The sequence below is a fragment of the Medicago sativa genome, chromosome 6 (genome assembly GCF_051527215.1).
Source record: "Medicago sativa cultivar Bolivia chromosome 6, Bolivia_mono, whole genome shotgun sequence".
Classification (NCBI taxonomy): Eukaryota; Viridiplantae; Streptophyta; class Magnoliopsida; order Fabales; family Fabaceae; genus Medicago; species Medicago sativa.
The window spans coordinates 5364966-5380267 of NC_140754.1; the positions used below are offsets into that span (position 1 = coordinate 5364966).

Genomic DNA, 15302 nt, shown 5'->3' on the forward strand with positions numbered 1-15302 from the left:
TGGACTTTGTGTTGATCATGGAAGACGTATGGGACAATCAGAGATAATATGGTCCTGCTGCTTGCAGTAATTGCAAAACTTCTTGCTGCAACTACGACTGATATATTTAAATTGTTTGCAAAGAAAAGTATTGAACTTGTTGCATATAACAATTTTTACCTCTACTCTGAGCAGCATACACAATCGTCATAGGTTTGGAAAGGGCACGATAATCAGACACGATTCCTTAGGTGAGCAGACGTTGTTCCTTCCTGAGAAGTTCGCCAACACAAGTATCCAAAGGAGGAACGTGGTTCCTATTTAACAAAGCATCTCCGACAGTCTCAAACTTTGGGCGAAGTTTCATGAGAAATGATCTCTCTTAGTGTGTTAGAAACCACTTGAGCAGCTGCGAGAGAAGTATTGAGAACATTAACATGCATAATAGCACATTTGTGTTCTATCCACAAATGCAACAAAACCTGAATAGTATTCTTCGAGTGTGTCATTCTGTGATTACTGCAGAAAGGAGGTTGAAACAACTCTACATGTGCTAAGAGATTGTGCCAAAGCAACATCTCTCTGTGGATAAATGTAGTATCATGCACATAGAATGAGACATTAATTTTTTCATAATAACATCATAGAGTGGATTCATTTGAATGTAAAATGTAATGGCACATATTATGAGACATGAATTTTTTCATTGTAACATAGGTGATATTGAATGTGAAATGTAGTATTTGGTCATTGGCATATTTGGTCATTCTGTTTTATTATTTAATACAGCAATTTTTTCATATCAATTCTTTATATAAATTGGACAACCAACGAACTGGCCGGTTTCTAGTGGAACCAATCAGCTCGATCTGGTATTTTTAAACATTGGACAAAAGCATTTTAAGTGTTAACTAATCAAATGAATAATTAGTTTATTGACTTTGCTTTATCACTACAGTGAATCATCACTATGCTATAATGTAATTCCTTAATTTTCAAGTAACAAAATCCTGCCAACTCATCCTTAAAAAAAAAATCCTGCCAACTCATGTAACATTTTGAACCTTCCAACAGCAAGTTTATCAGACTTCACTTCAATTGTGTTTTCTGGATGTTTGATTTTTCTCTTCTTTTGAGCCCATGTTGATCCATAAATTGCCAAGAGTGTCCGGCCAAACTGCCTATCGGTTATCTGTAGTTCAAAACAAACACTTACATAACTCAAACTGTTGACATATCATCAAACTGCAGTATATTAAATTCATAATAGTAAGTCAAAAGAATTTTAATAAAACTCGATGGTTGCAGTCTAGCAGTGGAGAGGAGAGGTTGCGAAAGAGAAATGAGGAGAGGTCATGGAAGTCAAAAACCCTAAACGGTTCAAAAAGACTAAAGGTCCAAAAATATAACCCTAAGTGGCTAAAAACATGGGACATTTTTGGCTTTTGGCTTCTCTACCGCAACACAGATCTGCTCTGACCTCCGTTGTGCCACTCACTGCCGCAATTGCAGCAACCACCACTGCTATTGACTACAGATATTACTTGAATTACCTTAACAAGGGGTCCGCAAGATTCCAGCATGTCGGTTTTCGAAGGATACTCAACTACCTAGATAAAAACATGAGAGTTCCATGTAAAATTAGTAACAAGAAAACTATTTAGACCATGAATAAGAAAGTAAGAAAATACATACAATAAAAGTGTCATCGCCAACAAAGGGTGATTCTGAAATCAGCCTCATCAGAACCGCATAATCAACTTCGGCATATGGAGGGGTGACACTAATGTAATCAAATGAGCCATACCAAACAGTTTTCTTAGCATCCTCTCTTTTGTCTATAAGGTTAGATCAATAGGTAGTCTTGCATATTTGCAAGAGACTCATACAGAACCTTGAAATATTCATTGCATTTCCTTGAACAAGATTCTTAATAGCTACATAAAAACATTGTTAAAAGTGCTTCTTCCGAAACCTTTTCTAATAATTCCTCTGTTCAGCAATACTTAGAGCATTTCGTATTTTAATTAGTGTTGCCAAATGGAGGCTATCATGTTATAGCGCTACAGCGTAGCGGAGTTTGAATAAATCGCCGTTACTCTGTGATACGCTATTCAGTACAAAGTATTGTCAACAGCTATAGTACAGTAGCATACCATACCACAGTTTGAACAAACCACTAATATTCATGATCAGCCATTAACAACAATGATTTCAAACCATAAATCTTTTTAAATTTAAACCAGTAAAGAGGAAGTTTTAAATCATTATGTAACCACAATCCTTATTCCAGAAGAGTCTACTCGAATTACGGTTGTGGACTATAGATGCAATGTGGATGTGCAATGAAATTGAAAGGAAAAGAGATGTACATGCCTACAAATTGCTCTGCACATTCGAAGAATTTCTCAACGCGGATGTGTATAACTGAATCATCAGTGAATCCAGTGACCTCTAAGTTTGGACGTAAAACATCTGATACAACCCAAGGATCCATCTCAACAAAATGTACCTGAAATGTTGGCTTTTGTTAAAAATCACAAAATCAAAAGACATTACGCAAAAAAGTGCATTATACATGAGAAAATTTAAAACAAATTATTGAAAACCTTTTTGTGCAAATCTCCTTAAACTTGATGAAAATCTATTAACTCCATTTTTTAAACTTGGTGAAAATAGCTTTGTTCTTCGAGCTGTTCCTCTGATAACCTAAGTGGTTGTTGGAAGTAAATGTCAGACATAAGTTCATTCTGTCCAAAAACAAATTTCTATAAAATTCAAAGCCAGTAAGTATATGTTTAGTCCCGCGGCTCGTTCACAAAAATTGCAGTCGAAAGCCACGTCGACATGGGAGCTTGGTTTTCATCATATTATTTGGAAAAGTGTATAAGTTTCCATTCATTCGAATATAACCTAAGTTCACAAGAGAGAAAAAAGCAAAGGTCTAAAAGTGCATCCATAAAACCATCAGATTCAATTCCATCTCTTTCATCTCCATCTAGTAAATGACCAGATATTTCTACTTCACAGCCTCAAAAAACTATTTTTTCTCTTTCTGAAAATCAAGAAAACCACATGTTGGGAAGGAAAATATGAAGCTCATAAACAAAGGAGAGTAGTGTTGTAAACTTATAATGTAAATAGGATAAAAATCCAAATATGTCTCTCATCTTAAACTTATACACATAAAATGCAGCCATCCTAAACGACATTTGCATGACAAGAACAGAAAAACTAAGCTCAATGTAGCACCGACACTTCAGATGGAAGACGTGTTCGGTGTTCTACATGTGTCAGGGTCGGACACTAAGACATATGGTTATATTCAATCACTTACATTTCGTTAAGTTATTATTATATCTATGTGTTAGTGTCGTGTGCAGTATCCTTGTCAGATCTTCATAGACTATGCTCCTCTAAAAAGTAAGGCACGCTTCCCTCGGACACTTTCACAATTTCTTTGGCAAAGTTTAAGCAACCTCACAGCAATCCATCCATACACAAACACACACACACAAAATATATCCATATTTTCCTCATCATTTAGCACTGTCTTGTATAAATTAAAGAGCAATGCTATATCCATAGAAAAATAACATCAAGAATTCTTCAAGAATAAAGAGCAGTCAATCACAATGCACTATTTGCCACAATTCAAGGAGGTGTGGCTGAAAAATAGGAAGTGAACAAATAAATCATGCAATTAAAACTTGTCAGCTATGTCTTGAAAAATTCTTAATGCTATTTTTCTAGAGAAATAGCATTTTCCTAAATTAAAAGTAGCTATTGCATTTCACTTTTATCAAAAATTATATCTAAACTTCAATCTTATACACACTTCTTTGAATTCATCAACATAAACCTAATTCAAACTGAAAAGTTAAGCAGAAACTCAATTCAAACACAGCTCAAAAAGCTATAATCAACATACAAGTAAGATATGATTGAAACTTATGGACTGGTTCTAAAAAAATTAAAAAATTATGCATGATATACAACATATCTTACTTATACACTATAGAATTAGTCTATCTCTAATATCTTTTTGTACGTGCTATTTAAAATTATACTCCTTAACTAATAGTAGGTTTTAAGAGGTTTGCAGAAATTTCTTCACTAGCTTAGCCCTTAAGCAGATACCATATGATGATTTGGTCCCATAATTGAACCATCATGGCCTACTAAGTTGATTATGTATATTTTAGTTGATTATATAGGACGCCCACTGTTAAACATAAGTAGTTCGTGTGCATGGTGTGAGTGTAGAGTTGTTAAGAATCAAACCAATGATCTAATGCATTCGATGATTCAATCGAAATAAATTAAATTTATTTGATTTTTTTTCTCATTTGTTCAGGTCTAAATTGAATCAAAATAAGCAAAACGACTTGTTACACTCTTACGTGAGTATTGTAAATTCCAAAGTACCAAGTTTAATTTTTATTGATATAAAAAGAATTTGATTTGATATGATAATGTAGGACCATAAATAATTACTTGTTTTTTAGTTGTGTAAATATATTGGTGAAACCTGAATGACCTAACGACACACATTTCAGTTTCTCATTTGAAATTGATATGTTAAAAAGTCATTTAAATATCCTTCCAACAGTTTTGATTTAAAGATTGTATAGTTATTCTGAATTTTCATGAACATGTACATGTAGTTTAAATAACAAGCTAGTCATAAGAATTGAATCTTTCACCATGCATGCAATTCATCTTACTTTTTACAAACAAAAATCAAAAGCAAAATAAAAGCAAATTTACATGTGACATGTAGTTGATATGAGTTTAGTATACTTCATGATCACCCAACTTTTACTCCTTCCATTTATTTAAGATTTAAAAAAAAATCATTTTTAATGTTTTCGTTATGTTTTGAAGTTTTCTGAAAATTTATTTTGTTAAAAAATACTTTTTAAGCTGAAAAATGCGATAGGTATTGTGATTAGCTTTGGGGAATTTTGGTTTTAATAGAAGAAAGAGAAAAACATTATATGGTGTCTATTATTATCAATTATATTAATAAAAGATATTCTAACATGCATAATTTTCAATTGAATGTTTTTTCAACCATATTTATGCTTCTCCTTTTTTTAAATCTCGAAAGAATAATCTTCAAATTATTTCTATTTGCTAAAAGAAAATCCAAATTCAAATACCAATAAATCAATTCAATCAAGATAAAGAAATACAAAACTTGATCTCAACAAGAAAATTCATGATTTAATGGTGGCCTACTTCCGCCACTATAGTACAAAATCTATTGGTAATTTTCAATTACTCACGGATAATGGGCGGTGGCGTTTTGTCAATAAAATAAGTGTTGGTAACGTTATTGGCGGTCTAGTCCGCCGGCTATGAGGGTTGGAATTTTTTTTTGTTTTTTTTAGTATTACTACATTTTTTAAAATAAGTCTATGGTATCAATATGTCTTTTTTTTTTAAAATGTTTTAGTTAGTGAGGATCTAAACTATTTTTAATGTTGCCTTAATTAAATATAAATATGTACACACCCCTAAAAAAAATACACACACATATATATTAAAAATAGAACTTAAATATATATATATATATATATATATATATATATATATATATATATATATTAAAAATTGCGGTATTTAGAGTAAAAGACTTAGAAGTAATGTATCCGTGAGTTTAACTCTATTGGTAGAAACATTGCATAATATATGTAAGGCCGAGGTTCGAACCTCGAACATCCCACTTATTCAAATACAGACATTGCATAATATATGTAAGGCCGAGGTTCGAACCTCGAACATCCCACTTATTCAAATACTCAACATCGTTAAAAGCGTAACACTTTTTGTTTAATACATTTATTTTTGTATTAACATTTTAATACTCGACATGATACCCCTAAAAAAAATACTCAACATGATTAAAAAAAGCATAAATAAGCATAAATATTCGTTAAAAGCGTAACACTTTTTGTTTAATACATTTATTTTTGTATTAACATTTTAATACTCGACATGATACCCCTAAAAAAAATACTCAACATGATTAAAAAAAGCATAAATAAGCATAAATATTTAAAAGCGTAACATTTTTTCTTCAAAATAATTTAAAAGCGTAACATTTTTTCTTCAAAATAAAAACGTGTAACGTTTTGTTTTTGTTTGATGATCTTTCGTGTTCCCTAAGTTTGATTCATTGATTTTTTATTTTTAATTGTAACAAAATGTAAGGGGTAAAACTAGTATTTAAATAAAAATAATAATGTGTAAATTTTCGCAAACTATAAAAGAAAATTGTATTAAAAATGAACCAACTTCAAAATCACATATGTTTGTTGTATAACGGAATAGAGTAACTCAGGAAAAAAAGATATCAAAGATATACAAAAAGAATATAATACGGTATTAAGATGAGAACGATTATAATATAATACAAAAACAATCAATATTGTTTTATTCCTTGTCCTGCACATATAAAACATATGTACTTACAATTAAGTATAATAATAAAAAATAAAAAAAAAACAATCAATGCATACGGTCCAAGTTGGTTGTTGACGTTGCGTGAATTGATGTATAGTCTTGTTGACTGACTTAGTGTACGATACGTCTCTGATGTTTCGCAACGTGTATTTTGATTTTATTGCTGGCCCCATATTTTGACCCAAAGTGTGTTTATGAACTGCGATATATATTGGTCTTGTACTTGACCCGTATAACGTTAAAGTGAAGTGTGGCATGTCTCTGATTCTTCCGCACATTATATTGATTTTGCCGTTACCTCATATTTTCTCCCACACATTGATGTTGAATCTGACTTGTCTCTAAAACATATTGTTGAAGAGGAAGTGGTCATCATGAAAGGGTGTTGGGTGAAAATTTGATAGAATTTTTTTTGATTTATTTCAAAAAATTGTAACACAACAAATATTAAATACAAATAGAAATTCTCGAAGGACTACACTTTTAGATTTTAGGATGATCAATACCGAACTATGCTCCAAATAATGGCAACAATAATACCCGCGCCAAGTATCGAACTAATGACTGCCGTGATAAGAACTTATAGGAATACAAGTTAATATAGATAGGATGGAAAAAAATATTAATATCCTCGGTTGTGCTTATACTTCGACTAGAATACGATGGAGAGCAAAAGACATTCCTTTTCAATAGTTTGGTGGTGGAGATATTAGGTTATTCAGTTTTATTTTCGTGGTGGTAGTAGGTAGTTCCAAAAAGAGATTTGACAAGGATTAAAAAAAAAAGAAAAAGAAATGGTTACAAAAAAGTTCTGTGTAGGATGAATATTGAAAAGATGTTATTAGTTTTATCTTTAAAAAAAAAAATGGTTCCATGACAATATGCGATTTCTATATACCTTATCTATGTCAATATGTGTACATGTATTCGCAATTTTCTACATGAACCATGAATTCAAACTCAATTCAACTATGGTGATACGTCATCGATTCACGATTTTCCACCTTATTCAATCTGAACTATGAATTCAAACTCATTTCCTGCGAATTTCCACCTTATTAAATTAAATCTCATCATGCTTCATACTCTTAATTCAGCGCCAATTATATCAATGTTACTATTATTGTTTATTAATATATTTGTGTTTTTCAATTAACTTTGATATTATCTACATAGGGTCGAGCAAGTCTTACATAGTCACAAACCCAAATAAAAAATATTTGGTTAGGGAAAAATTAAAAGAAAAATAATTTAGTCGCAATATTTAACACTATTTAATTATTTTCTCTTCAAATTTTGTGTACCTATGTGAGTGTACCCAAACATATTTTATTTGGATTTATATCCAAACAAGTATTTCACCTCTAGGGTATAGTGTGGGTTGTCCATTTTAGAGGAGTCAGATCTAGAAGTCAAACTTCAAAGGTCAAAAAATATTTGGTTAGGGAAAAATTAAAAGAAAAATAATTTAGTCGCAATATTTAACACTATTTAATTATTTTCTCTTCAAATTTTGTGTACCTATGTGAGTGTACCCAAACATATTTTATTTGGATTTATATCCAAACAAGTATTTCACCTCTAGGGTATAGTGTGGGTTGTCCATTTTAGAGGAGTCAGATCTAGAAGTCAAACTTCAAAGGTCAGAGGAATAAGACTACGGGCTAGGAATGGTTTCGACTCAAATAGCCCATTTTTGAGCTTATGCAAAATAGGTATAGTGCCAGGAAAGGTTTGGATCCCATTTTTGAGCTTATGCAAAATAGGTATAGTGTCAGGAAATGACAATGTTAATATTGTTAGATTAGACATTGCACATAGTTCAAGCCTATTTACAGCTGATTTTGATCAAGGACTCAGGTCGGTTGAGGTGTTCATTGATTCAGAGTCAGTCATCGAGAGAATGCTAATGGATGGAGATTAGTTTAGAAAAATCGACAACTTTTGGAAAGAAACTGGGAGTTATGTGTGCCAATGAGTTGGCTAATCTTGATAGTTGTGGAAACACAAATTTGATTGTGTATGATGATTGTCCTAATCAACTGTAATATAAAAAATTTATTATTTAATTAAACACTGATAACAATCTGAAGAAAGTATGATGCACCATCTTTTGATAATCTATGCTTCTTTTCAGAGATAAAAGTGTTAGATCTTAAGCATAGATTCAACTAGTGATATATTCATGTTATTCACCTAGTTATAGTATCTAAACTTGAGGCACCATTCTATGGACACAATGTTTTAATAACCAAACTAGAAATTGAATCCGTAAGATCTTTGATCATAGTTCAATAGGTTTAATAGAATGATGAATTAGTTAAAATGTAAAAATTAAAAAAATTGCGACAAAAAAGAAACGATTTAACCAATTGTGGTTCAAGGGTGCAATACAGGTCAACCAGGCTGCAATATAGGGAGTAACTAGGACCAAACCAACCAGCATACTGGCCGGTTTCTAATTGGACAGACTGACTCGGTCCGGTTTTTTAAACATTGGACACAAGCATTTTAAGTGTTAACTAATCAAATGAATAACTAGTTTATTGACTTTGATTGACTTTGCTTTATCACTAGAGTGAATCATCACTATGCTATAATGTAATTCCTTAATTTTCAAGTAACAAAATCCTGCTAACTCATGTAACATTTTGAACATTCAAACAGCAAGTTTATCAGATTTCACTTCAATTGTGTTTTTTGGATGTTTGATTTTCTCTTCTTTTGAGCCCATGTTGGTCCATAAATTGCCACGAGTGTCCGGCCAAACCGCCTATCGGTTATCTGTAGTTCAAAACAAACACTTACAGAACTTAAACTGGGAACATATCATCAAACTAAAGTATATAAAATTCGTAATAGTAAGTCAAAAGAATTTTAATAAAACTCGATGGTTGGCAAATAATTTCTATGTAGTCAATGACATCTAGCGTAGTGTACTGTAGCTGATGACCTTGTTGGTGCTATAGAGGTGTAGCGGCATAAAACTCCTACGTCAAAGTCTAGGGAGAAAAAAATAGCGAGATTCAGAAGAAATTAGGTCGCGCAGAGAACAGATGAGAAAAAGTAGCGTCGGAGTAGCACGGCAGCAAAGTCACAGTCTAGCAGTGGAGAGCAGAGGTCGCGAAAGAGAACTGAGGAGAGGTCGTGGAAGTCAAAAACCCTAAACGGTTCAAAAAGACTAAAGGTCCAAAAATATAACCCTAAATGGCTAAAAACAAAGGACATTTTTTATTTTTGGCTTTCTGAGATTTTGCAACCATGAGCAGCACTACAACCGCAACACAGATCTGCTCTGGCACGGCGTTATGTGTAGCGTCTAACCTCTGCTTTGCCATGCACTGCCGCAATTGCAGCAACCACCACTGATATTGACTATAGAGATAACTTGACATATGTGGTGCAACAAGAATCCACAAAATTTTGCATGTTTTGCAACATTGCAAACACAGTACTACTTTTGATTACTTGAATTACCTTAACAAGGGGTCCGCAAGATTCCAGCATGTCGGTTTTCGAAGGATACTCAACGACCTAGATAGAAACATGAGAGTTCAATGTAAAATTAGTAACCAGAAAACTATTTAGACCATGAATAAGAAAGTAAGAAAATAATACATACAATAAAAGTGTCATCGCCAACAAAGGGTGATTCCGAAATCAGCCTCATCAGAACTGCATAATCAACTTCGGCATATGGAGGGGTGACACTAATGTAATCAAATGTGCCATTATTTCCTGCATGTGAACAATTCATATTTACAAAATCAGAAATTTCCTTGAAAATTTTTCTTACCATACTTTCTTTTGACGATACGGTTGGATACATTAGACCACTGATATTTAACATAAAAAATAGACATTATATGTCAGACACCATAAAAAATACATCTCAATCAAGTAAGTGTCAGGTTTATTCAAGGAGAGAAAAAAAACTAATATAAAAAATAAAAACTATCAAATACCATGTTAGATGATGATTTTAGATGTCAAAAAAATGTTTGTGGATACATTATAGCTCTATTGTAGGCAGTCTGGCATATTTGCAAGAGACTCAGGCAGAACCTTGGAATATTTATTGCATTTCGTTGAACAAAATTCTTAATAGCTACAAACAGAAATCCATAAAAATGCTTCTTCCAGAACCTTTTCTAATAATTCCTTTGTTCAGCATTTCACATTTCAAGCAGTGTTGTCAAATAGAGGCATACCTCAACAGTACTATAAAGCTGTTATAGGCTATTGCTTAGCGAGGTTTGAACAAATCACTATTGTTATGCAATTGTCAGATAGCAGCCATAGAAGCGCTATAGCACTGGCATCCCGCAATTCGAACAAACCACTGTTTTTCATGATCCCGCGATTGACAACAATAATCTCAAGCCATAAATGTTTTTTTAAATTTGGGCTGGTAAAGAGGAAGTTTTAAATCATTACATAACCACAACCCTTTTGTTCCAGTAGTAAGGGTTGTGGACTGAAGATGCAATGCGGATATGTGTAAAATGAAGTTAAAAGGAAAAAAGATATACATGCCTACAAATTGCTCAGCACGTTCGAAAAATTTCTCAACACGGACAGTGTGTATGACTGATTCGTCAATGAATCCAGTCACCTCTAAGTTTGGACGCAAAACATCTGATACAACCCAAGGATCCATCTCAACAAAATGCACCTAAAATGTTTGCTTTTGTTAAAATCACATAATCAAGACTCCAGGAAGAAAAAAAAAATGCATTGTAAAAGGGAATATCTGAAGAACTTAATTAAGATATTGATTGCAAACCGCTCATTGAAAACATGAATACCTCAGAGCATCCTCGGCTAAGTGCTTCAATTCCAACAGAACCGGTACCACTATACAAGTCTAACCAGCGTCCAGGTCTCAAGGATGCAGGACTGCCACCAGCCGCCTTGGCATTATAAAACAAAATCATTACCATAAACAAGAAAGTTGCAGCAAAGAAATTCTATAAACTAGATGAAACTCAATATCAATAGTTAATAAGCAAACAAGTGTACTAAGGATCTGCTTAGATTGACTTATTTAAGATTATCTATTGAGGTGAGTCCTTGTGAGACTGCTTAGGAGAGCTTGTGGAAACAGCTTATGATAAGTCCATAAGCTGTTTTCAGCTTTTTCCATAAACTCTCCATGATAAGCTCTTATATGAGAAGCGTTTATGCTATAAGCGCTTAATTGAGTTGTTTATCCAAACATCGTCTAAGTAATATACGAGATAACACTTGCAACTGGTACCTGTAATATATCAAAGGCTGCACCTTTCACGACCTCCATCATGGGGCGTACATCCATGCTCTTTGGTGAGAGTAGCTTTGTTCTTCGAGCTGTTCCTCCAATAACCTATGTAGTCGTTGGAAATAAATGTCAGACATAACTTCATTGTACCCAAAAACAAATTTCTATTAAGTTCAAAGCCAGTAAGTATGTATTTGGCCCTGCAGCGCGTGCACAAATCACGGTCAAAAACCATGTTGACATAGAAGCTTGGTTCTGTTGCTTCTACAAATTTATGGTGGAATAGCTTAGGGACGCAAGAAAAAGTTTACAGCCACGCATCCAAACATATGCTAAATTAAGATGGTATACCCTTATAGGTTTTAATGCTTTGATGCAACGGGTGTTAAAAGGCATACGATAAACTGAAGAGACGTTGACATCAGTTAACGAAGATAACATTTTTTCAGACTATTTGATATAATTTTCCATATAAGCTAACTACTCGAACATGACATTCAGATTAAAATGAAACAGTAAAATGTTCAAGTGATAAAGTTTGATACGTTGATGATAAGCTCAAAGGATTTGGTTTACAACTTGAATAGATGCAGCAGCCTCAAGTATTAACTATCAGAAAGCCCTAGGTAATGATGGATGAGATAGAGCAATATTGTCGTCATACTGTTGGATATTTTATGAGTTTAAAGGGGATGCACTGTCGATGTAAAACAACTTCACGCATGTGTCCAATAAGAATCAACCGTTTTGACACGTCAATTCAGTCTTGTAAATTAATCTTAAAAGTCATGATATGAAGTGACAAAATAAATAACTCGTATTGGATGGCCATGTAAAATTGATTTACACTGACAGTGTATGCTTTTAAATCTCATATTTTTTGTAATGGAGCAGAATAAAGTGTCCATAACATTGTTTGTTTGAACAGTGAATGAAATGATAGGGAAACGTGACTAAGCTCAGTGCAGGAGCTAGGACCGACACTTAAGAACATTCGATCACTTCTATTTTCAATGACTAAGCTCCTCTAAAAAGTAAGGCATGCTTCACTCGGGATGTATCACTTTCACGTTCTTTTAGAAAAGTTTAACCAACTTCACGGCAATCTATCCATCAACACACACGTGGGCGTGCACAAATTTTTATTTTCCTTGTCAATTAGCACTTCCAAGTGTTAAAATGAGATTACCTGAAGCAATTTATGTGTCGTACGAGGAGGCTTAGGTTCCTCAGGTGGATCCTGCCCTTGTTTCCCTCCTCTCGTCTTTTGCTTCTCCTTCTTCCTCTTGGACTAAATAGTTGCACCACATAAAAAAACAAAACACGACAAAATTCACGAAACAAAAAGTCAGCAAATCGCAACCAATCATATGTGATTTTATGACAGTGAAAGAAATCTTTACACATACACTATTTTTAAATAACATCTTGTTGTATAAACTAAAATAAGCTACTGCATTTCAACTTTTTCAATAACTATCTCAACTTCAATCATATAAGCACTTGTTCATAAATCAACAACATAAACTAATTCGAATTGAAAAATTAAGCAGAAATGCAATTCAAACAGCCCTTATAAAAGTTGTAACTTACAATATTATAGAAATTTACAATCATATAAAAACAGAAAGAGGAAAAAAAAAATGCAAAACCTTTGGAGAAGAAGATTGAGAAAAGTAGTCATCAGCATCAACATCATAACCATACCGTTCAAGTAAGATTTTTTTCTCTTCACTCGCCAACCCATTTCCTGATTCTGCAAAATATTCAACAAACACAAAAAACCCATCATTTTAAACCACAAAAAATCATTAAAAAACTTTTTTTTTCCTTCAAAATCAGCAATGATGAACTATGAAGCATTGACACATACAACTAACAAGTCGACACCGGTAATTATTCGATAAAATAACATAATTGAATGTAATTATATGTGTTCGTGTCGCACACTGACAGGTGTGGAACACTGGACATGTTTTTAATCAGAAGTGTCGGTGTTACAGAGATGAAAGATGATTAACTTACTTGAAGAAGAGAAGAAGGTGAGTGAAGAAGAGGGTTTGGAGGTAAAGGTAAGAAGAGGAAGAAGAGAAGAAGGTGAAGAATAAGATGAAGAAAGATGATTGGTTTTGGTGTTGAGAAGAAGTGGTGAGTGTGTTGGAGGGGACAAAACAGACATTGTTTGTTGTTGCGAAATGAAAGGTGTTTTTTTGGTTTTGGTTTTGTGAGTGTGAAATTGAAATTGAAATTGTTGAAGATGTTGGAACACGACCGTAGTGAGAAAGCAGTTGTGTTCTGTTGAGTTAAGGATAAAATGACCGCCAAAGGCTACTGCAAGGGGAAAAAAGGACCCAGGTTGAGTTAAGCTACGTAGGTTGTAGGATATCACTTGGATGATAATATGATCGGTGATATTAGTGACATTGATCAAATATAATGTCGCAAATGTACAACAAAACAAAAAAATCTTATGAAAAAGAAAGAAGAAAGTCACTTATAATATTGTGGTTGACTAATATCATTAATGTCATCACCTGTAGGTTGTATGTTAAATTTTAAGTTTGGAGGTGTTGTTTGAACTAACAAGATTAAAGTGTGTGGTAAGGGTGGTACTAGAGAACTTAAGAGGTTTAAAAAATTTATCTCTTACGGGTAACTGGTTAACAATGTTTTCATTCTTCAGCAATGTAGGTTATGCTTAACTCCATTTCTTTTAATTAAGGCTCTGTTTGGTAAACCCAAAAAAAGAGCTTTTAGTTCTTAGCTTTTAGCTTATAAGCTCATTTGACAAAAAAAGCTCTGTTTGGTAACACAAAAGCTCTGTTTGGTACAACGAGCTTATAGCTTATTTCAGGAGCTTATAAGCTATTTTTCAGAAGCTACTTCAAGTAGCTTTTGAGCTTATAGCTTTTAGCTTCTCATTTTTCCTTCCATATTTACCCTTATTATTCAAAGCAAAAGCTATCAGCTAATTTTACCAAACACTTCAACTAGCTTATCAGCTAAAAGCTATCAGCTATCAGCTAATTTTACCAAACAGAGCCTAAACCTATCTTCCTAAAAATTACCCATATTTACCTAAGTCTCGTTATAACCTCAAAAGATTTTAAAGTGTGTACTTGATATTGACTTTGATTGACAGTTTAGAAACTTTTCAAGTCTACGCCAATATGACATACAAGCGTGTCGATTGTGGAAAGCCTTTTTCAAACTTGTGTGAGAAGTTGTGCATAAGGTTGTTGGTAAAGCAAACCATTCATCAAAATACAGGTCCGAAGATGAACTTTAAGGTTATTATTGGTGAGGTAAATCTGTTATTTTGCTTTCATTTTTTATTTAATATTTTGTTCTCTGAGGACGAGTAACAGCTCAAGTTTGGGGTTGTGATGACAGTCTGTCATATCATATTTTTAGAGTCTATCCAATTATGTTTTATCTATTTTTATTAATTTAATATTTATTTGGAGTCATTTGAAATAAATTGTGGTTTTTTATTAATTGAGTCAAGTAGTGTATTATTACAACTATTGATCAATTAGTGGTTAGTAAAGAGAATAAAACCAAAATATGTGTCTATACCCAAAAAAAAAAA

At 33.0% G+C, this 15302-nt stretch overlaps 1 protein-coding gene and 1 long non-coding RNA gene across 2 annotated transcripts; both read right to left on the reverse strand.

Annotated features, from left to right (window-relative positions):
• Window positions 1–877: 877 nt before the first annotated feature.
• On the reverse strand, window positions 878–2355 carry LOC146912276 (uncharacterized). Its single transcript, XR_015016392.1, has 3 exons — window positions 1675–2355; window positions 1533–1589; window positions 878–1171 (listed from the first exon to the last, which is right to left on the reverse strand). It is a non-coding gene; the product is annotated as an uncharacterized LOC146912276 (long non-coding RNA).
• A 6483-nt stretch (window positions 2356–8838) lies between these two features.
• On the reverse strand, window positions 8839–13988 carry LOC146912277 (methyltransferase). The gene is made up of 9 exons (XM_085720382.1): window positions 13736–13988; window positions 13363–13466; window positions 12900–13001; window positions 11711–11815; window positions 11259–11363; window positions 10987–11125; window positions 10073–10188; window positions 9928–9984; window positions 8839–9234 (listed from the first exon to the last, which is right to left on the reverse strand). Exons 1-9 carry the CDS (start codon window positions 13887–13889, stop codon window positions 9133–9135), a joined length of 984 nt encoding a protein of 327 aa, XP_085576508.1. The 5' UTR covers window positions 13890–13988; the 3' UTR covers window positions 8839–9132.
• Window positions 13989–15302: the final 1314 nt, after the last annotated feature.